The sequence below is a fragment of the Orcinus orca genome, chromosome 16 (assembly GCF_937001465.1).
Source record: "Orcinus orca chromosome 16, mOrcOrc1.1, whole genome shotgun sequence".
NCBI lineage: Eukaryota > Metazoa > Chordata > Mammalia > Artiodactyla > Delphinidae > Orcinus > Orcinus orca.
Window position 1 is genome coordinate 72,016,045 of NC_064574.1, and position 23,852 is coordinate 72,039,896.

Sequence of the window (23,852 nt, forward strand, 5' to 3'; positions counted from 1 at the left end):
CCTTATTTTCATTTTAGATGAGGAAATGGAGGCACAGAAAGATGCCAGTATAATCCAGAACATCATCCGGTATCAAAGATGGCATTTGAACCCATACAGCCTGGCTCCAGAACCTGGGCTCTTATCCAACACTACATAAAGCCTCCAGTCTTGTTTAGAGAAGGGGAAGGGACTTACTTGCATGAGGTCAGACAGAGAACTTACTAGAAATCAGATCTCTCTGCTCTGCAGGTGCGCAATATAATAGAGAAACATGGGCTTTGGGCTCACAGGTATCCCTGGTACCCCTCTCCAGCATGTGCTGAGACAGAGAGCCTCCCCAGCTGCCCCAGGAAGAATCCAGAAGTTGCTAACCAAAACTTTTATTGAGAGAGAAAAAAACAGGAGGCTACCTACTGGAGGTTCTTGGGCCTCAGACCTCAAGAAGGGTAGCGCCCAGGCCCATGATCTGTTAGGAAAGGACTAGAATGAGGTAGCATGGCTGGAGCACCCTCTGCTCCTCAGATGCCGTGCTGAGTTGCAGGTTCTGTGCCCATGTTTCTAGGTTGAGGCCTGACCTGTGGACTCACAGGCAAGGTCTGCAGGCCCCACAGCCTGGTTTTCAGAGGTGGCCCCATGGGGCAAGTCTGTGTACTTGCGGGCAGAGCCGCGGGACAGATGCACTGGGTAGCGTCGCCGGTTGGTGTCCATCTTGGAGAGCACTGCTCGGGGCAGATCTACACGGCAGCGGGCTGCCAATGCTACCAGGTAGATGAGGACGTCACTGAGCTCCTCTTGAAGGGCTGCTCGTTCCCTGGGGGGCCAGGCTTGGGGCCCAGGCTCCTCATCCGGCTTCCACTGACTGGGGACAGGACACAAAGACAGGCACACACACATAGATGCTAGCTAGGCCAGTGGGTTCCACCTCTCAGGGGCACACCCCAGGCCTTGCAGCAATGAAATCCCACCTCCTAGGAAGTTCCTCCAAAGACAAGTCAACCCAGCTAGGCCCTGGAATCTTCATGGTGGGGAAGAGACCCCATCAGATGATTCACCCAGACCTCTGTGTCCCTACCTGAGCCAAGGAGTAGCCAAAAGGACACTTCACTTATCGAGACACAATTCTACTCCTCCCCTGCCGGCCTTAGCCACTGCCACCCCAGACTAAACCTTAGACCTGGACCACTGCAGAAGCCTCTAACTCATCTTCTTACCCTGCACCATCTTTTAAAAGCACAAATTACATTTTGTCCCTCCCCTGCTTAAAACTCCCCCAAGTGTGCTTGGAATAACATCCAAACTCCTACCATGCCCTCCAGGTCCTGCATGAACTGACTCCTTCTTCCAGTGTCATCATCCACCATGCTCCCTCTCACTCCCCACCTAAAGCCACTCTGGCCTTTTCTGCCTTGCAAACGGGCCAAACTGTCACAGGGCCTTTGCACTTACTGCTCCCTCTGCCTTGAATGCTCTTCCCCCCATCCTTCCCATGGCTGGCTGTTACTCAGGTCTCAGCTCAGATGTCACCTCCTCAGAAAAGCCTTCTCCCTTCTGTTACCTTCTTTCTCATCACCTTGTGTTACTTTCCTCATAGAACTTGTGACAATTCCACATCTTTTAAAATTAGTTCACTTATCTATTGTCAGTCTCCTTGCACTGTGATGGTAGGAACTGTGTCTATCTTGTTCAAGGCCATATCTCGATTCTAGAGGACATAGCACACAGATGGTGGTCATGAATCTGTAATGAACGAATGGCTTGCCCTCACACACATCAGTGCCCTCATTTGTCCATCCCACAGTGACTGCCCTGATTTAGGTCTCACCACCTTTTGCCTCATCTACACCAGCTTCCTCACTGGTCTCCCCTGACCCAATTCTCTTGGGGATCCAATCCACCCTGCAGACACAGTGACCTTTCTACCATTCAAATCTGGTCAGGTGTTCTGCCCAAACTCCATTACTTCCCAGCCCTGATTCTATCATTCTGTGTTCCTATCCTACCCCTGTCCTCCACAGCCACAGTATATTGAGTGCCTATTGTATCCCAGCCACTTGGGACACACCAGAGACCAAAACAGACAAAATCCTTGCTCTTCCTCAAGAAGCTTACACTGAAGGAATCTTATATTCTCCCTGAATTTAACTTGCCCTTTCCCACCTCACTACCTTTGCAAATGTAAACTCCCCCTGTCTGGAATGCCATAGGCAGGTCTTCTATAGAATACCTGCCTTTCCACCCCAGAGGCAGAGGTAAAGGACAGTTACCACTGTCCCCTCTTAGACCTGGACCTGCCTTGCTGTTTTCACACCTTTCTCTCCCAGGAGACTGGGCACCCCTAGAGGGCAGGGACCCATAAGTCATCTTTGTATGCCCAGCAACCATGTACAGAGCTTGGTAGTGAGGAGGGGAAATTGGATCCAGGGATATCTAATGGTCAAATAAATCCTCCCCTCCCCTCCCCAACACACAGACTCTTCCGGAAGCCTGTCATCTACTCACAAGAGCTCTGCCAGCTCCCCTACTTCCCCTACCAAGGCCAGGAGGAGGTTCCGAGGTTGGTGGAACTGGTCCCAGTCTCGTTCAGCAGCAAACTCGGCATGGAGGCGGCGGCTGGAATAGGAGAAAGGGGTGGAAGTCCAGGTCCCAAGGTTAGGGGATGGGGGAGGAGATGCAGGGCCCTGGCAGGTACCTCAGTGATATGTGATGGGGGCATGGGTATCAGGGGGGATTCTGCAACCAATTCCTTGGGTGGCCTAAGCAAGTCGTTTCCTCTTTAGGGAACTTGGTTTCCTCATCTATAAAATGGGTGGGACCTTACACAGACCCTAAATTGTCGAAATCTAATAATACCTTCTTTTTCATTTTTCCACCTCCTGCTGCTGCTTCTGCAGTTTTCCTCCATCTGGAATATCCCTATCTCTGTATATCTAAATCCTATTGATTTTACAGAATACAGCTCCAGGACACTTCCCCTAAGAAGCCCTCTTTGATTTCCTCCAGCAAGAAATGCCTCCCACCTCTCAACACTACATTTACCACCGTCCTACCTCCCGCTCCTGGAGGGCAGAGACGGGGCAGAAGCAGCATCGTACTCCGGTATATCCCCTGCCTCAGGTGTGCATTAAGCCCATTTTACAGAGGAGGAGGTTAGAAGGCTCGCCTGCGGGGGTCAGCCAGCAGAGCTAGGACCTGAGCACAGCTGCTAGCCTTCTTCCCGACCACGTGGAGGGGCCCTCCCCAAACGGAGGGAGAAAGGGGGCGATCTCCCCAGCCCAGCCTGGGCAAGGACGGCTTACATGTCCTCGAGCGTTGGTTCCGAGCTGAAGCTGAAGGGGGCGGCAGCAGCAGTGCCCTCTCCTCCTGCATCCCCACGCGTCTCCCCACCCGCGGACATACCGCCCACCCCGCCGCAGCCCTGACTTGCTGAAGAATCTGGAGCCAAGCTCGGAGCCCCCGCCTCCAGAGCGCCTGACCAATCACAGGCGTCCATGATTGCTTCACGGGGGCGGAACCAAAAGAAAGACCAATTTCTTACGTGGAATTTGCTACAGCCCGCCCCTTACCCGGACAGGACCAACCTAAGAGGACTTGCGTTCTTTGGCGCCGGCCCCCGAATTCTTCAGTCTTGACCAAGCATCTTAAAGGTATAGGTACCAGATTCGACCAAGAGAAGAGACAAAAGGCAGAGAATGGAGAGCGCAGGCGCATCACTTCCCTTTTGGGCGCCAGATGGCGCCAAAGCAAAATGATGGCGGGGAGCCCCGTGGAGAACCCCAGCAATGAAGGGTTTAAACGAGAAAGGGGAATTTATCAAAAGGATACAGGAATGTCTCCAGGATACAGCTGAGCCTGAGAGTGAACTAGAAGTAAGGTAGCTGTTTCAAGTATTTTACATATTTATTTATTTTTTGGAGGCCCTGCTAAATCTATAGTTTCTTTTTGTTTTTATTTATTTATTTTTTATACAGCAAGTTCTTATTACTTATCTATTTTTTACTAGTGTATATGTGTCAATCCCAATCTCCCAATTCATACCCCCCACCCTGTGCCGCTTTCCCCCCTTGGTGTCCATACGTTTGTTCTCTACATCTGTGTCTCTATTTCTGCCTTGCAAACCAGTTCGTCTGTACCATTTTTCTAGATTCCACATATATGCGTTAACATACGATATTTGTTTTTCTCTTTCTGACTTACTTCACTCTGTATGACAGTCGCTAGGTCCATCCAGGTCTCTACAAATGACCCAATTTCTTTCCTTTTTATGGCTGAGTAATATTCCATTGTGTATATGTACCACATCTTCCTTATCCATTTGTCTTGTCAATGGGCATTTAGGTTGCTTAAGCATTTTACATATTTAATCCTCACAGCAACTCATTCAATCCTCAAGTCAGCCCTCTGAGATAAGTAATACTATAATAATCATCCACATTTTAGAGATACGGAAAATGAGAGATTGAGTAGTTTAACTCAACACCTAGTAAAGTGGTAGCCAGGTTTCAAATTCAGGCAGTTTGGCTTCAGAGTCTGTTAACCCCTATGTCATATTGTCTCAAATGGTGATAAGTACGATGAAAAAAGAATCTGGGACTGGTAGGTAGCAAGACAGAAAGGACCGGGATCCTTGATAACATAGCTGAGCCACTTACTTTTACAAGTTACAGAGATGCCCTGATTTAGGACTCTGGTTATATAATATAATAAATCCCTTTATCGAAGGACTTCCCTGGTGGTCCAGTGGTTAAGACTCCATGCTCCCAACGCAGGGGGCCCGGCTTCAATCCCTGGTCAGGGAACTAGATCCCGCATGCTGCAACTGAAGATCCTGCATGCCACAACTAAGACCTGGCACAGCCAAATAAATAAATAAAATATTTTTTAAAAAATTGCTTTATTGGTCAAGCCACTTTTAGGGTTTTTTGTTTGTTTTGGGTTTTTGTTGTTGTTGTTACTCGTCTTTGAGGAAGTGATATTTAAGCTGAGTAAAAGTCAAGGGGAAAAATCAAGAGTACTAGGTAGAGAGAACACCAGTGCTTAAAGCAGGAAAGGCTTGGCATGTTCTAAAGGCAAAAAGAATTGCAGCATGGCAGGAATGCAGTGAGCAAGGGGGAGAATGGTGGGATATGGTGTTGGAGAAGAAAAAAGAGGCTAGATCAGATCAATCAACCATGGATTTTATTTCATATTTTATTTTATTTTGGATTTTAACTATTACGGGAACCCTTTGGAGGATTTTAGGCAGGGGAGCAGTATGATCATGTGTTGTATTTCTGAGCCCTCTGACTGCTGTGTTAAGAATGAACTGAAGAGGGGACTTCCCTGGTGGCGTAGTGGATAAGACTCCACGCTCCCAATGCAGGGGGCCCGGGTTCCATCCCACGTGCTGCAACTAAGGAGCCCACCTGCCACAACTAAGACCTGGTGCAGCCAAATAAATAAATATTTTTTAAAAAAGAGTAGCATTCAAAAAAAAAAAGAGTAGCATTCTATGAAATTTGACCTTATATTTTAAAAAAAAAAAAAACGAATGAACTGAAGAGGGCAAGAGTAGAAGCAGAGAGATGAGTTACTGCAGTTTTCCAGCAACAGATGTTGCTGCCTTGGACTGCTGATGGCGGGTGAAGATGAAGAGAGGTGGATGCATATTTTGGAGACAGATCTATAGGCTTTGGTGGTTTTGAACTAGTGAGATGGGAGAAAGGGTAGAATCAAGCATGGCCTACAGGTTTTGAGTGTTGAGCAACTTGGTGGATGGATGGTGACTCATACTGGGATGTGGAAGATGAGGTTCAGGATTGAACACATGAGGCATCAGAAGCGTGTTTTAGGACAAAGCAAGTTGAAGACGCGTATCGAATTGGCAGGTGGATTTATGAGCCTAAGTTTTAGAGGAGAGATCAGGGCTAGAGATTCAGATTTGGTAGTCTTAGTCATTTAAACAGTACCTAAAGTCAGGGAATTGGAGAAGAATAACTAGTACCAGAATCTAGGTAGACGAGACCAAGATTTGGGCTACTCCAACATTTGGCAGTTGAGCAGAAGAGAAAGGTGAGGTAGGAGAAAAATTGACGGAGTGTGAAATTTCGGAGCCTGAGGGAGGAAAGTGTTCCAGAACGAGCGGACATCTGATGCGGCTGAGCTGCTGGGTAAAATGAGAGCACAGAATTTGCTAGATTAGGCAACATGGAAGTTGGATATAGGGTGTGGGAGATAAGAGGGAGTCCTGAGTAACTCCTTGGTTTCTGGCTTGAGTAAATGGATGGATAGTTTTGTCATTTGCTGAAATGAGGACACAGAAGACCTGGGAGTTGGGGTAGGAGGGAAGATAACGAATTTTAGTTTGGAACACGTTGGGTCCGAGATGACTCTAGAACATCCAGATGATGTCCAGCAGGCAGGTGGACAGACAGGTCTGAAGTTCAGAGCATTGAACTGCCTTATGGATCTGGGTACTGAAAGTTTCAGGAGCCAAGTGCCACCCCTGGCACCTTCCCTGGTGTTTGCTAAGCTTCTCCAGACCAGAACCCAAACTCTTACTGGAATGTAAAACACCCCTTGGAGAGCAGTTTTCTCAGGAGTCCTCTGCATCTCAGATTTTTGAACAGTCAGGTTTCCAGGACTTCTAGAGTTCCCAGGTCAGATGGTCCTTGGAGACGGACCCGAAGGAGGAGCCGCTCTCTCTGAGACTGCCTCTGCCCATCTCCCCTAGGAGATTCCCTGGCTGAGTTGTGAAGCTCCTGCAAAGCATCCTGCAGGGACATCCAAGTTCTTTGCTCCAACGGCATCATCCTCTAAAGACCAACCAAACTCAGCATCAGCACGGCATGGAGTTGGGGGTGGGGGCGGGGGAGACCCTCACGAGGGAGAAGGAACAGACATGACTATATGATTGGCCCCATCATCTGGACTTCTCATCCCAGGCTCTTCCTGAACCTTCACCCCACATCCTGTTAGTTTTCTCCGTTCTCCTCAGTCACGTCTAGGCAGCCAGACTTCTTTAGTCAGGGCCTCAGTGTACTTGGTTTTGCTTTTTGGTCCACATTTGTGATTAGCCCTTTAGAAGCCTATCCCCCCAGAGACTAGGTGCCCTAGTCTTTTCAAACCAAAGGTGTTTCCCCAGTGCAGGCTAATAAATGTTTAATGACAGGGTGGACGGGCTGGAACAGGCAAATGTGTCAATGCACACCTATGCCCTTCTGGTACTCAAGAGTTTGGCCACCTTCCCCACTACAGCCAAACAGATGCAGCTGGTTCCAGTAAGGCTCTTTGGGAAACCCTTGAGTAGAAGTGTCAACAGCAGCTGGAGAACAAAATAACAGAAGCCCATAAGCTGGGTAGGTGGTATCAGGGTGGGGGAACCTAAGCCAGTCGGAGGTCCCAGAGACAGCAGAGTGTGATGGGAAACTAGGAGTCAGGTGATTGGGAACCTATCTACCAATGCTCTTGGGAAGATTGTTTCTCTTCTCTGAGCCTCAATTTCTCTATATAATGGGGGTCAGGCCTAGGTGGCCTCCAAGGACCCTCCACAAGTGTGCTGGGAGGACCAGGACAATATGTATTTTGTTCATGGCTGGATCCCGAGAATCTACTGCAGTGCTGTTCTTATTCGAGGTAGATCCATAGGCCTTGTTGGTTTTGAACTGGGGGACAGGAGAAAGGGTGCTGCTATAATTAAAAATATTTCTTCTTAAATTTTTCAGGAGGAGTCATGACAGAGGCTTTTAGGAACCTCTAGCCTAGCTCAGTCAGGCCAGGGAGTCCCCAACACCCTTAGAAGTCCTTCCCCAACCTACTTACCCAGCTGTATCCCCCTACACACATGCTGAGCAGGTGTTCCCCACTCTCCCTGCCTTTGCTCACATAGTTCCCTCCATCTGCAATGCCCATCCCCCTTCTTTGCATAGCCAAATCCAAATTCCACCCATCCTGTAGAGCCCTGCTTCAAAGCCACCTCCTCTGGGAAGCCTTCCTAAACTTCCTCCAAAAGGACATAATTTGGTTTTATTTTATTTTATTATTTATTTATTTTTGGCCACGTTAGTTCCCGACCAGGGATTGAACCCGCGCCCTCGTCAGTGAAAGCACAGAGTCCTAACCACTGGACCGCCAGGGAATTCCCAGGACATAATTTGGTTTTATAAAGCACTTCATCCACTCTCACTCTCGTGGCGCTTACCACTTCTTGCCTTAATTTGGGGCTGTTTGGTGTTCCTGTTCTAGATCTCCCCCTAGACCGGGTCTCCTGGAGAACAAAAGCAGTGTCCGGCTTTTGTTTCCCCGGGACCTGGTACTTGAGTAGATCTAATAAATATTAATTTAGGGAGCAGGTCTCATGGGATCCTCTCCGTAACTCGCTGCCATAGGTGGGTATGGCTGCACCTATTTTACAGATGAGGAAACTGAGACCCAGAGAGGTCAGGAGACTTGTCTGAGATCACCCAGAAAGGCGAAGGCTGAAGCTCACCAGCACTCCCCAGTGCTCTTCAGCAACTGAAAGACGTCTCCCCACAAAGGAGTAAAGGAGGCAGCTCACATGTGCTTGGGTATCTGCTGAGGTCACCTTGCCACTGCCTTTCCTTCTGCCCTTCTGTCCTTTCTTTTCATCTTCCTCTCTCTCTTTCTCTACCTTCAACTTCCTCTCCTTTTTCTTTTCTTCCTTTGGCTCCCTTTTCCTTTTCTTCCTCTTTCTTTTCCTTCATCACCGTTCTTACCTCTGTTTATACCTGTGATTCTGTTCTGATTTCCACCCGAGGCCTGTCACCTCCACTACCTCCATTTTGCTGCCCAGCCCCTCCCCAAGGAATAGTTGGGTGCCTACCTTGCTTCCAACCCCTAACCCTTTCTGGGTTAACTAAGAGGACCCAGGCCAGGGAAGCATCCAGTCATTTTCCTGCCCTTTTCTACTGCCCACCCCAAGCAAGAAAATAAACCAGTTAGAGAGCTGTGTAAATTGATAAGCAGAACCAAGGCCCAAATTTCTTCTCCAAAGCCTTGTCTTAAGAGATTGGTGGTACCAACTTCCACCACTAGGAGACACCAAGAGCAAGGAAAGTGTGAAAACAGAGGGTGCTGGGGTCCCCAGTGTATACCTCACTCAATCATTGATTCAGTATATTCCGAACACTAACTGTGGGCCAGACTATTCTGAACACTAACTGGGGTCCAGACACTGTTCCAGTGCTGGGATACAGAACGTCCTCTGCCATCCTGGAGCTTACATACAAGCAGAAAGGGACAATTAAAGTAAACTAAGAAATTTTCAAGATAATTACAGATTAGGATAAAAGCTATGAAGCCAATAAATACGGTGATGAGTTGGGAGAGTAGCTGGGTGTTGGCTGAGGTCAGAGAGGGCTTTTATGAAGAGGTTTTGTTTGAGCTGAATTAGGACTAAGAGTGAGCCAGCTGCATAGAGGTGAGGTTCCAGGCGGAGAACAAAGGATCTTGATTTGTTTGAAGCACCATGGAAAGGCTAATGGGCTAGAGTTTAGTGACAGAGGTAGGGAGAGTGCTGTGAGATGAAGGGTCACAAGATGAAGCAGGGATTTTGTGGAAAGCTATTTGAGAGCTTTGAGCTCTGAGCAGGAGAAAACCCGATTGAATTTATCTATTTATTATTTATTTGTTGTTGTTGTTAGATTACATTTTGTTTATTTTTCAAGGTTTTCTTTTTGGCTGGAGTTGATAACTGCCTCATTCTTTTTTTTGGCTAATTTTCTACATAATTGGTAATTGTCACTAATTCTATTTACATCTTCTGATAACCTTCCAATACAATTTATCACACAACTAAACATACCAATCCTCTATCAGTTCCATTTTCCTTTTCCTGGAAGCCTTCCAGGCTTCTGCTCCAGCATGGGCTGGTTCTTCTCTATGCCTGCTGGACCGCTATTACCTTGAGAGCTCCCTTCACCTTCCACCTGTGCTGGGTTGGGTTTCCCGGACCCCATGTTTTTCTCTTTCTCCGTTTGCTCCCTTGTTTTTCTGGAGCACATCTTCCAGTAGTTTCTTGAGAAGGAGTGAATGGGATGAAACCACTTTGATACCTTCCATGTCTAAAAAATATCCTTATACTATTTGTTTGAAAAACGTAGCTAAATATAGAATTACACAGAGATCATTTACCCTCAAAATTTTGAAAGCATTGCTTTTTTGTCTTTTAGCTTCCAATTCACTGCTGAGAAGTCTGATACCAAACCTTTGTTTGTGATCTTCCCCTCCCCCCAGAAGATTTAGGAGAGCACAATGATTAGAAGCATGGACTTTGGAACCAGGCTGTTTAGGAGACTGCCAGGGCAACCTTGGACAAATTTCTCAATCTCCCTGCACCTCAGCTTCCTCATTTGCGAAATGGGGTGGTTGGAAGTTTACAGGAGTTAATACATATAAAAGCACTTAGAACAGTGCCTGGCAAAGAGTATGTACCAGGTAAGAATTTGCTATTGTTATTATTAGGGCCTCTTTATCCCTGGCATTTTAAAATTTAACAGTAAAATGAGTGTAGGCCTTTTTCCACTCACAATGCTGGGAATTCAAAAGGCATGTGACAGTCGCAATTTTAAACTTTAGAAAACTTTCTTGTATTATTTTTTGATCGTTTTCTTTCTTCCATCTGCTTTATTACCTCTTTCTGGGACTCTTCTCAGACGTTGAACCTCCTGGCTCATCTCTGATTTTCCTACTTTTTTTTCCTTCTATCGTGCATCTTTTTGTTTGTCTCCTTTCTGATGTCAACTTTACCGTCTAAATCTTCTACTGAACTTTAAGATGGTAGCTATATTTTTCTATTCTAAGTGCTTTGCTCTCTTATTATCTTTTAATGGATACTTTATCTTCTTTTATTTCTGCTCTTTTTTTTCTTTTGCTCCCTGTATTGTCTCCTTCTTGAGTTTGTTTGTTTGCTTTGACTTCTTTCAAGTTGGAGGCTTGCCTCAAATATCTGGTGATCCTTGCCTGCTCATATTTGAGAATGAGGCATTAAAAAGAATGTGCTTGAGTGAAGCTTTTCAACTGGGAGGCTTCCCAGTACAGGGATTTTCACCGGGGACTCCCTAAATGTTTGTATTTATAGGTCTTTTTTCTGGGCAGGTTTATATTCTCCAGAGGAGTCTATTCCACCTGCGCCAGGCAGGGGCGGTATAAGCTTCCTGGACAGTGTTTCTAATAGCTAAGCTGAGGGAGGGGGCTGGACAATCTCATTTTTGTCTTTATTCTTGTTTTTGGTGAGGCTCCCTGTCCTCTGCTCTCCCTGGTGCCCCTGACTTTACAATATTTTTTAAATTCACATTTTCCAGAAAACAAACCTCCATTTACCTACACAGGTGAGAGGCAGTCACCTGGTTGTATGACACAGGGGAGAAGATTGAGAACTGCAAAGATCTAATTGCCCTGTGCATAAATTTTTAACCAGTATCTCCGTTTTCATCCCCACCCTTTGACCCCACCTTCCTTAGTACATTCGGAGCGCATTTCCTTGCTTCCTGTTAGTGTTCCCCAACTCTGAAGGCATTTATACTTCGCCTTCCTCTGTTCTTCTAAGTCAGTTACCCCTCTTCCACCCACTTTCCATGTTCCAAGATTTGTTGACACCTTTCTTTACCTATTTCCTCTCCCACCCTCTAGTCCTTGGGATTTATGCCTGTTCTCGAGTCCTTTACTGTCAACGCTAAATGTATCAGTTGGTTCATTTTATAAGACTGTTAAAGAATCAGAATTCCAAGGATACAAACATTAGCCAGAAGAATTTTTCAACAAAATCCTCTTTATTTCATTAGAAATCACTTTATTGATTAAATCACCAGGAATTTTCAACACAAGAATTTAACATCTTAATGTCCACCAAGGCCTGGGCTCTGGGGCTTGCTCTGCCTCTCCCAGTCCTTAAAGGGGTTTAGAGGGAGAGACGTCATTAACAGAGACCAAGTAAGGTGGCTGGAGGTCCTCCTTTCCCAGTCATTGGACAAGCTGCTCAATTCTTGTCCAGAGTAGGAAAGAGCCAGTATTTCAGAGTAATCTAATAAGAATTTGACATTGCATTTTAATCTCCCTTAACAATTTAGATTTATCAACAGTACTGGTCCAAACTTATTTGCTTCTGATCTAAATGTTTTTCTTTTTGCAACTTATTTTTGGTGTCTATGTAATTTTAAATAATCTCACTCCCTGGGCAGAAATCAATGAACCCTGTGCTGAGAAAAATCTCTCAAACCTGAGTAGCCTCATCTTGCTCTTGGAAAGAGGAAACAGAGGGTTTTCTGCTCTTTTTCCACTCGAGAGATTAGCAAACCTACCCCCCGAAAGTCCAAAATGTTACTTCTGGCCTTGGAATGTGCAGCTTTTGATGGGCTGATTCAAATCACCTACAAAGGGCAGCTGGAACTATTACGCAGGCAGCCTTCTTTGGAAATTTCCTAAAATCAACTCTTGAGAATTGTCCATGATTCTGTACAAAGGCTCTACAGTCCAAACAACTTCCCCTATTCCATCTCACAAGCTAGGCTCAGAGGAGGTACTGGAATTCTCAGGAGCAAGAGCGGTAGCAGAGGCTCCTCGAGGCAGGACCTCGATAACTCGAGGCTTGTCAATGATCCGGGCTGTCCGGTTTCCCTTCTCCACGATGCCGACGATCCAGGCTTGGTGGCCCTCTCCATACTTTGAAGATTTGATTTCCGAACAAAAGCGAGCTGCCTGTTCTCTTGGCAGACAAATCAGTAACCCCCCAGAAGTTTCTGCTGAGGTTCCTTGAAGGAGCCCGAAGCGCCCACTGGCCTTGCTGATGGCAGCCATCTTGGCAATGATTGGCAGATTATGAATGACAAAGGACACCTCATTTCTTTGCTGTTTTGCAAGGTTCTGAGAGTGACCCAGAATGCCAAAGCCTGTGATATCTGTGGCTGCATGGGCATTAAACGTGTGCATTAATCCAGCAGCAATTCTATTTAGGGTAGCCATGTTGAACATGGCTTCCTGATAGGCCAGCTCTACCTCTTCTCTGGAGACCACCATCTTTATTTTAGTCCATCTTTCAGGATTATCCAGCCATTGGTGGGCATTGACAGCAACTTGGGTTCCTAAGGGTTTGGTTAACACAAGCACATCCCCAACAACAGCACTGTCAGGCATTATGAATTCATTTGCTTGACACACCACAGTGGCAACTCCACCGACGATAATCCAAGGGTTTACCACCGTTTGCCCACCAGTCACTGCAGTTCCTCCTTCCTCTGCAGCATCCCGAAAGCCTTTGATCATGAGTGGTGTTATCTTTTCCCGTTCCTCCTCAGTCATACTCTGGCTGACGCTGAGTAGCATCAACATGTTGTCACATTCAGTAATGCCCATGGCGTAGAGATCACTCAGCACGTTGGCACAAGCTATGCGCCCCATCATGTAGGGATCTTCCACCAAGGGGTAAAAGAAGTCGGTAGTCTGCACCAGGGACAGGCCCCCGTGCCTCAGGGGTATGACGCACGAGTCCATCCCAATGCCGAGGGTTGGTAAGGTTGGGCTGGGTTCCGCCCTAACCGGCAGGCCGGCTTCCTGGGCCGTCTCTTCACGGCCTCCGACCAGGCCCCGGCCCGGCGGAGGCCGCACCTCTGGCCGCGTCAGTCCCGCCAGGAGTTTGAGCAGCGTCTCCTGCGGGACCTTGCAGCCTCAGCCCTTCATGCCGGAGAAGCCGGTCAGCCGCCAGCTCGGGCTGAGGCCCAACGCCTGGGGCTCGAAGGGCCGGTAGCTCGAGAAGCCCCGGCCTAGAGGCAAGCCTGTCGGGCCCGAGGAGCCTTCCCCCGCCGCCACCGCCGCCATCGCCTCTCCGCCGGCGCCCGTCGCCGCGGCTTCCGCCATCACGCCTGCCCGGCAGGGAGAGGAAAAGAGGAGTGAGGAGCAGAGGTCCTTTTTACTTTCCACTCCAGTTATTAAGGAGTAACAGTCAGATATTACCGCACAGCGCCTCCCCGGCACGACTCGCGCAGCCTGACTGCCGCCACCCCACGCGCTCCTGGCCGTCCGGGGGGAGGAGTCGCCGGCATCCCTTATTTATACCCCTTGTGATTGACAGCCATACCAGCCAATGATCACTTTGCCCTCGAGAGGCGGGCTTCCTTTGGTCTAAAAGATGTATTACTAACTAATCAACCACCAGCTTGGGAAATTGACCTCGGAGAGATTACAGAACAAATACCTTGGTTCATTTCCCTTGATGTAATTTAAATGATCTCTTGGGAGTGGCTGGCGGAGCTCTGTTTCCCTAGAGGCAGTTTACCAAATCCAGCATTTTCTAAGACGAGGGCAGATGGGTCACTTGGCAAACCTCAAGCCGGTCAGAATTGTCCAAGATAGCGCGCATGATCAATCCAGGGTAGGAAAATAGCCCAGGGAAAAATCGGAAAGAATAGTGAGAAATTAATTATTAAGTTACTACCATTATATAAGCAAGCCGCAGCATCAAAATAATGAAATGTTAACATGGACTTTAAAGCATTTAAGACTCCAAGTCCAGACATCTGCATGGGTTCTGGTGCTGTTTCCACTACTAACTGCCTGTGCCAGTCATTTTCCCTCTCCCGTGCATCAGCTGACTCATCTGAACAACAAAGTAGCTTACCTAGGTCTATTCTATTCCAAAGTTTCTACCTCTTTAAGTTAATATATATGAGAATCTGTGATGTATTCATGAAGGGCAGTTTGCCAATATCCATTAAAATTATAACTGTGTTAAATACCTTTGACCCAGCAGTTCCAGTTCCAGAACTTTATCCTTTAGATGTACTCACCTATGTGAGTGGGAAATAATAGTTATTTACTGCTGTGCTATAAACATACAGGAACAACTTAAATGTTTATCAATTATGATTAAAATAGTGATACATTTATATAATAGACTATCAGGCAACTGTAAAAAAGAATGAGGGCTTCCCTGGTGGCGCAGTGGTTGAGAGTCCGCCTGCCGATGCAGGGGACACAGGTTCGTGCCCCGGTCTGGGAAGATCCCACATGCCGCGGAGCGGCTGGGCCCATGAGCCACGGCCGCTGAGCCTGCAAGTCCGGAGCCTGTGCTCCGCAACGGGAGAGGCCACGACAGTGAGAGGCCCGCGTACCGCAAAAAAAAAAAAGAATGAGAAAACATCAATGTGATTATCCTGATAGTAGTTACAGTTCTAATAGGCAGGATTCTAAATACTTTACATATATTAACTAATTTAATTCTCTTAAAGACCTTATACTAATAATTCTATAAGTAATAAGTAATTTTGATTGCCTCTGGGGAGAGAATGAGGTGGTTAGGGGACAGGAGATTTTTTCATTGTATTGTCTTTTTGTTCTTTTAACATTGGAACTCAAAATAATTTTTTTAAACATTTGAATGTAATGCATACTTGAAAAATAAGTAACTGCCTATGGGAGTATAAATTGGTGCAAACGTTTTGGAAAAAAGTTTGGCCTTAACTGATAAAGTTGGACACATGCAAACCCATGGAATTCCACCCATAGGACATGTCCTGGAGAAAACTCCTGCACGTGTGCCCCAGATGATATGTTCAAGAATGGCTGTAAGAGCTCTGGAGATGTTTGCACGACAATGTAAATGTACTTAACACTACTGAACTGTACACTTAAAAGTGGTTAAGATGGTAAATTTTATGTTATGTGTGTTTTACCACAATCACAAATATAAAAAATAGAGTAGATAATTATAGATAGTATAGTTCATCATTACATTTGGTTTTTATTACTGCACAATACGGTATTAAGTCCTGGAGTGAATTGGAAGGAACCAGAACGTTAGAATTAGACCGAGTTGCAATCTTGGCTCTCCTAATGACCTTAGGCTAATTGTCTAACCTCTAGGGACCTCAGTTTCATTGCCTAAAAAAAAATAGTCCTTTCACCTGAAGATAATAATACATATCAAATAAGAATGTTAAGAGAATTAAATTTTTAAAATGTGTGTAAATCTCCTAACACAGTTCCTGGCTGATGGTAAGCTCAAAATAAATGATAGAACCTACTATCATACAGTACTGATAATGTGGGTGTAGGGACTGGACTTTAGATTCACAAAACTTATAACATCTTCAAAAGTTTTTTATAAAAACAAATTCATTTATCTCCCAAAGGAAAAAGAAGAGCTATAATGGTAAAACACTGGAAATGATCCAAATGTCTGTTAGCAGGGGAGTGCACAAATAATCACACAATGGAATATTATTTATTTGTAAAAATGAGATATAGGCATCATCAACATGAATAATCTCAAAAACAAAATGTTGGCAGTAAGAAGCGAGCTATAGAAAACATAAACTAAGATGCCATTTATAAATAAGCAATAATATATCGCTGAGATGCATAAATGATAAAAACTCTTTTAAAAGGTAAGAGAATGAATGATTAACAAAATTTAGCATAGGAGTTACTTCTGGGGAAGTGTATATAAGGGGACTTCTGAGCTATGTTAAATTCTGTTCCTTGGGCTGGGTGGTAGTTACATAGGTACTCCTTAAACCATACACATATATTTCCCCATGCTTTTTGTAAGTAAACTATATTTCAACATTTTAAAAAGAAGGAAGTATGCTGTATTTCAGAATTTTAAAAAAATGATATACTGTAAAAGCAATAGATGTGGAAGCAAAGGACTTCTGGGTTTTGTCTGATCTCTGGGTGTGCTATCAATGAGCTGTCTGGCCTTAAGGAAGTTATATAACCTCTCTACACCCTAGTTTCCACTTCTGTAAAATGAGGGTCATCATCTCTGCTTTGAATCATATGAAAATCTCATCCACGAAAAGTTCTTTGCAAAACGTTCAGCATATTGTACATGTGAAGGATTCTCTTATCATTAAGGGAAAAACAAAAGCATTCTATTTCATCTGTAGTCACCTCTTCTGGGTTAAAAAGTGCTAGATCAGGTGCCCCTGGTTATATGCTCTCTTAGTTCTTTGGACTTTTCCTTCTCGGTATTTAGTGCAATTGTAATTCTTTATTCATGTGATTACACCATGACTATCTGTTCCACTAGTCTGTAAGCTCCACAGAGCAGGGGCTGCTCTGTTTCGTCCACCCTAGCACTTTACATGGCAATAACATTTGTTGAATGAATACATCATTTTATACAATACAGTTTGCTGAGCCATATAATGAGCCATATGATGGTGCTGAGCATTTTGCATTTATTTATCTCCTCATTTCCTCCTCAGAGCAGCCCCAGGAAATTGGCTTTCTTAACTCCATTTTACAGATGCAGAAACTGAGGTCCCTGATAGGTGAGGAGTCTTGCACAGAGTCACCAGCTGAGAATCAACCTAGTGAGAATTGTAAACCCAAGTCTGTCTGACCGGAAGGCTGGTGCTCTACCCCTCATTCCGGGGGTCCCCTTGATAATACTAACAACCCTTACCATGCCCCTCAAGGAAGCAGGACTCTTTTGGGGGAAGATTTGCATCCATATCCCTCCCTGTCACTTCTACCTGGGAGCAATGTTCACCCGGGCCAGTGCAAAAAAAGTCATGAATTTGCCTTGGCCAGTGACCAACCTACTGGGCCAGAACGACAGGTTGACGTGCCTTTGTGCAGACCATCCCCCCGGGTCGATCCTTGTGACTGCATCATGAGCTTTCGAAAGCATCCTTTTTATCATTTTCTTATTTTTTCACTGAGAGATTCATTGAACCACATTTATCATTTGGGTCAAAGACTGCAAAGATAAAAACCTGGAGGTGGGGTTGGGAGAGCAGGCAAAGGAGAAGAAAGAGGGGTTTTAAAGAATAAGAGAATCTGAGGTATAGTTGATTTACAATATATTAGTTTCAAGTGTACAGCAGTGTGATTCAAAACTTTCATAGATTTACTCCATTTAAAGTTATTTTATGGACTTCCTTGGTGGTGCAGTGGCTAAGACTCGGTGCTCCCAATGCAGGGGCCCCAGGTTCAATCCCTGGTCGATGAACTAGATCCTTCATGCATGCCGCAACTAAGAGTCCACATGCCACAACTAAAGATCCTGCACGCCACTACAAATATCCAGTGTGCCACAACTAAGACCTGGTGCAGCCAAAATAAATAAATATTTTAAAAAATAACATTATTATAAAATATTGGCTGTATTCCCTGTGCTGTACAATACATCCTGTAGCTTACTTATTTTATACATAGTAGTTTGTACCTCTTAATCCCCTACTCCTATCTCACCCCTCACCCACCCCCATTTGATTTTCACATACAACAAGAGCCTTGGGGCTTTTTTCCATTATGATAATCATTCAGAATTATAACACTACACTTTAGGGTTCAGTACACTTTTTTGGGGAGGGGGCCTGCCCCGCACCTCGAGGCATGTGGGATCTTAGTTCCCCGACTAGGGAAAGAACCTGCGCCCCCTGCAGTGGAAGCATGGAGTCCTAACAACTGGACCACCAGGGAATTCCTGAAAATATACATTTAGTGCATTTTCAGTACACTGAAAATACTTCAGTAGGCTCAGTACACTCTCCATTAAAATTTTTTCTTGTTACAAAATCACTGTCTTGTCATTGTAGAAAAATCACAAAATGCAACTTAGTAAAAAGGAAAAAAGTTAAAATCACTTGAAATCCCTCCTCCCGGAGAGAATTGCTATTGAACCTTAGTGGAGCAGAGCTAAGTTTAGACATTTTTCTTCCCATGCTCTATAGAGGGCCACCACCTCACAATGGGCCCCAGGGGGCGCCCAGCCATTCCCTCCAGGCTGTATGGAGTGACATAGTGTGTGCTCTGTGCATTATATATACCTTTTTTTTTTTTTTTAAACAAAAATGGGATCATCCCATTTATTTCTAGTAAGAAATAAAATAATGGCTGAAAAATATCTGGCATGAAATAGATGCTGGAGACTCTCCCTGGGTTCATTCACAAATATGTATAGAAGACCTCCTTTGTGCTAGCCACTGCACTGGATATTGGAGCTATATCAGTGGATACAACCGACAGCAATCCCTGTCCTCATGGAGCTGACATGTTAATGAAGAGAGGGATAGCACTAGATAAGAGCCATCCTTTGTTGGTTAGGGATAGATATTAAGGAGAAAAAATAAAGTCTGGAGAGAAGGAGGTAAGAATTCTTGTATGTGAGTGTGTATTGTATGATTGTGGTCAGGGAAGGCCTCACTGAGAAGGTGACTTTGAAATAAAGGCCTGACTGAAGAGAGGAATAAGGATGCAGATATTTGGGAAAGAGTGTTTCAGGCAGAGAGACTGGCAAGTTCAAACGTCCTGGGGCAGGAAGGAGTGTGCCTGGGGTGGTCTAGGAACAACAAGGAGGTCAGGGTGACTGCTGCATAGTGAGTAGGGAGTGTTAAAGGAAATGAAGTCAGACAGATGTGGCACAGGGTAGGGAGGAGGTAGCACAGGACATAGTGCTTCACAGGTCATTGTAGGATTGACATAATCTAACTTTGTTATGGTTTTTAGTCTGCAGTCAAACCCCAAAGGTCCAAACTTTTCCCATCGGCCTGAGCCCCCACCGCTCTGGCCTGACACCCAGGTCAGTGTCCCCATTGGTGGTCCCTGCCTTGGACCTGACCCAGGCCAGGTTCAACCCTAGTTCCCAGCTCCCACCTCTCCTGGACTTGCCTCATGGGATTTTTAGCAACAGGCTCTGCCTCAGAAGACTTGAGAAATGACACTCATGGCCACAACTCTCACATTGTTAACCACCTTCCACCATCCCAAATGCCAGGAAGTTTCATCTTTGTGTCTGGGGCAAATGTGAGAAACCCTAGTGAGTGAACTCCTGCCATAAGACCCACAGAGAGAAAGAGACTCGGGGTTAGGGCAGAACTTGGAGAATGGAGGATTCTGAGACAGAGATAGAGATCACCAGAGCGGCTTTGAAGATGAGGAGGGAGGGAGTCATGTGATCATCTAGGGGAACGGCATTCCAAACAGAGAAACACCCAGAGCAAAGGCCCCAAGACACAGCAAGCCTGATGCGATGGCGAAAGAGTAAGGAGGCCAGTGGCTGGGCAAGAGAAGGGCAGGAAGAGGTGATGTCAGAGGGGCAATGAAAGGCCTGATATGCAGGGCCTGTGGGCCACTATAAGGACTTCAGCTCTGGCTCTGGGTGAGAGAGGAGCCATTGGAGGGTTTAGACTGGAGGACTGACATGATGACTCTGCCTACGGTAAGGTCAGATGGGCTCGGGAGGTGGAATCAGAGGGACAGTGAGAAGGCTCCTGCAAAAACCCAGGAGAGAGACAATGGTGGTTTGCACCAGTGGCTACAGTGAAGATGGTAAGAGGCAGTCAGAGTCAGGGCATTTTTTGAAACCAACAGATTTCCTGATGGCTTGAGTGCAAGATCTGATGGGTCATGTGGAGGATTTTTGGACTTTTTCTCCTAATAGAAGGAGGAAGCCACAAGATTAGTTTTGAGCAGGGGGATGACATGGTTGCCTTTGTGTTTTTGAGAGATCACTCTGGCTGCTAGGTTGAAAATAGACTGGAGGAGAAGAATGCTGCAGAGGATGGTGAGGGATGGTGGTGGCTTGGACTAGAGGGAAGAAGGTAGAGGGGTTGGATGGAGGACAGCACAGCTCTCCCTGCCTCCAGGCCTTTGCAAGGCTGCTCTCAATCACCCAAAAGCCCTTTATGGCCAATAAACACTATTATCTTCAAGACTCCAGGAAGTCCCCCCACTGTGATCCCTCAGCTCTGTCCTAGCATTTATCATGCTAGGTTTCTTCTGACATCTGTGAGATTCTCACAGGTGGAATCACACTTCACTAGCCTCTAGAAGCCCGAGGCCCAGCACCAGGTCTGGCACAGAAAAGGCCTTAGAGAGCGTTGGTTGAATGAATAAATGAAAAGAATGTGAAGGAGGAAATAGATCAACACCCTGATAATCGGAGCTCACCAAAGCATTGCAAATCCTTTATTAGTGTTGTTGTTGTTCTCTGATTATGAAAGTAATACGTGCTCTTTACAAAAAAAAAAAAATTACAGACATAACAATCATAGCATGAAAGATCCCCCAAACCTTATCCTCTATATTCTAGAAATAACTCAAGACATCTCTAGAATTTAGAAATAACTATGCAGAGTTCAGTCATTATCCTCCCCCCAATTTGTTTTATATATACACGAAAAAACAAAATGTTTAAGAGACAGAGAGATGGGAGAGAGAGAAGCTGAGAAAGACAGACTTCCTGCCTAGCAGACAAATAAGATGTAACACACACTGCTCTGTAACTTGCTTTTTTTCTACCATGACAATCTTTCTATGCTAGTATATGTAAATCTACCGTATTTTGATAAAGGCTGAATAGTATTGTATAAAATTGATTTGTTTAATCAATATAAACAAATTCTTATTATGTTGGAGATTTAATTTATTTTCTTCCTTTTTTAAAAAAAAAATTTAAAGATTTCCTTGACTATCCCTGTTGTATTTATTTTGAGGCACCAGATTTTAGGAGGGTAGTTGACACGTGTTCCTCCTAGGATGGTCAGAGGACTTGAGACTGTTTTATGGGGAATATTAGACATAACTGAGGATGTTCAGCCTGGAAGAGAGAAGACTAAGGGTTGACATGAGCCATATCCAAATTGCTGAGGGGTTTCCTGGTGGGAAGGTGAAAAGATTAGTCCTAGGCATTTCCACAGGGCAGAACCAAGTCTAAAGCATGGAAGTCACAGGAAGGCAAATTGGCATGTAATACGAGAAAGCATTTTCCTGCAGGCAGAGACACCGGAGACACAATGGATCTCTTTGAGAAGTCATGAGCATCCCCGCTCTGGAGGTGTGTGAGCGGGGCCTGGTTGAAGATTTAGTGGGAGGTAATACATAAGGGACTTGTGTGAGACGAGGGAGGGTTGAATTCAGGAGATCTTTCATATCTGAAATTGTTTTTAGTACACTTCTAGTGGAAACTATCATAAAGGATGGCATGGAGAAGTTGGCATGAAGCCTCAGAGAAAGGCTCACGGGCCCAGCCGCTCCGCAGCATGTGGGATCTTCCCGGACCGGGGCACGAACCCGTGTCCCCTGCATTGGCAGGTGGACTCTCAACCACTGTGCCACCAGGGAAGCCCAAATTTATTTATTTATTTATTTTAAAGCCTTAGAGAAGATCTTGGGCAGATTTTGACACGTGGTGATGGGGAATGCACATTTTAGGCAAGTGGGATAAGCTGATGAGAGATTGAGGAAGAAAAAGTGGGACGTGAGGCTAAAGAAAGTTTGAGCCAAGTTATGTTGTAAGACTGAAATTTACCCCACGAAACAAATAACTTTTGGCGTTTCTGCCTCACCCTAGCCCCACAACCTCTGCTTGAGGACTACTTCCCCACCCAGAGATTGAGGACGAGGTGGCCAGATGCTGGTTTGTATTTAGGATGTGACTCTGTTCCCTTGGCCTCAGCTGGTTACTGTGGGGTTGACATTTGACTCTAGCTGGTCAATCAGATTCTCCCTCTTAAGGGTGTGGAAATTCAGAGATCTTAGCCCCCTCGATTAAGTATATATAAAGTTGGGATGAGGTGGTCAATAAAGGGCAAACTTTTTTGAGCTTTGTTGAAGATGCGGAGAATGATGGCCTGCAGAGAGGAAGGGAAGAATGGGGGAAGATGGGGTGCCCTCTCCAGCCACCCAGAAGACCCAGTTGTTTTGGGGTTCCCCTAAGGGTTTTGTGATATTCTTCAAACAAATTTATTCTTTTAATTTTAGCCAGTTCAAATGGGCTCCTTTTACTTACCGCAATGTGAGATTTGGCCAAGACCCTCCAAATTCATAGGGAGTCATCCGAGGCCTTGAAGGGAGTCGCCCATAGTTCCTGAAGGAGCTTCAGGAATATTCAGCTGGAGGAGGGGCGGCAGAAAGGGTTGAGGAGAGTCTGATTGGTCGTGAGACCTGGGAGGAGGCCTTCCTAATGATTTAGGTATTCCCCCAAACACTTCAGACAGTGCAAACACATCCTACAATAACCAGTCTTCCAGGTTCTGTTTTTCTTTTTTCTTTTTTTTTGGCCATGCGGCACGGCTTGTGGGATCTTAGTTCCTGGACCAGAGATCAAACCTGGACCCACAGGAGTGAAGGCACGGAGTCCTAACCACTGTACCACCAGGGAGTTCTCTTGACCTATTTTCTAGATGGACTCAAGCTACCCAGTGAGAAGATGGGAAATGTTTTCTTTTTTCTCACTGAAGTATAGTGATGGCAGGGAGTCATTTTCCTTGTTTTAACAAATTTTTCCTTGTTGGAAAAAATTTTATCAGGCGGGCATTACTGATATCTTCATTGTACACAAAGCAGGCCAAACTTGGGTTGTGGCCACTTTGGAAGTTCAAGAATGCCTGGGCATGCCTGGAAAACTTCCAAGGTGACCCTATAGAAGACCTGTTCAAGAGGGAGCAGAGGAGCTTCCTGAAGGTGGGGGAGACTCATATGACAATGAGCTTGACCCAGGAATGAAGTCTTAGCTGTCAGAGGGGAGTAGAGATCCTTCTTATACACAGTGGCTATTATCTAGGCTAGAGCAGCCAAGGTATGAAGTCTTAGCTGTCAGAAGGGAGTAGAGATCCTTCTTATACACAGTGGCTATTACCTAGGCTAGAGCAGCCAAGGTATGAAGTCCGGAGCAGCTTACACACCAGGGAATGGTATGTGAGACTTCCTGAAATAGCACAGAAGATTTGCAGGAAGCTGGAGATCTTGTACTAGCAGGTGGGGGTCATAAAGCAACAACATGGGGGTATGTAGATGAATACGATCCTATCAGAGCTCACAGATTAGTGAGTCCCATGGAAGTCTGGGCGATGTACAGAAGAAGGAACCAAGGCCCAGAGAGGTGAAGAGATTCACTGGCACAATATAACCAGACAATACGGCCCAGAACT

At 45.6% G+C, this 23,852-nt stretch overlaps 2 protein-coding genes across 3 annotated transcripts; both read right to left on the reverse strand.

The window, feature by feature from the left end:
- Positions 1-346: 346 nt before the first annotated feature.
- On the reverse strand, positions 347-22,763 carry DCTPP1 (dCTP pyrophosphatase 1). Of its 2 annotated transcripts, none has more exons than XM_049699139.1 (3): positions 22,712-22,763; positions 2,514-2,592; positions 347-841 (listed from the first exon to the last, which is right to left on the reverse strand). In XM_049699139.1, exons 1-3 carry the CDS (start codon positions 22,746-22,748, stop codon positions 541-543), a joined length of 417 nt encoding a protein of 138 aa, XP_049555096.1. In that variant the 5' UTR covers positions 22,749-22,763; the 3' UTR covers positions 347-540. The 2 variants fall into 2 exon arrangements, with proteins under 2 accessions (XP_049555096.1, XP_004268735.1); XM_004268687.3 differs by lacking the exon at positions 22,712-22,763 and adding an exon at positions 3,279-3,436 and having other exon boundaries at positions 2,482-2,592.
- Positions 11,727-14,007, reverse strand: SEPHS2 (selenophosphate synthetase 2). Its single transcript, XM_004286832.4, has one exon. It carries the CDS (start codon positions 13,825-13,827, stop codon positions 12,472-12,474), a length of 1,356 nt encoding a protein of 451 aa, XP_004286880.2. The 5' UTR covers positions 13,828-14,007; the 3' UTR covers positions 11,727-12,471.
- Positions 22,764-23,852: the final 1,089 nt, after the last annotated feature.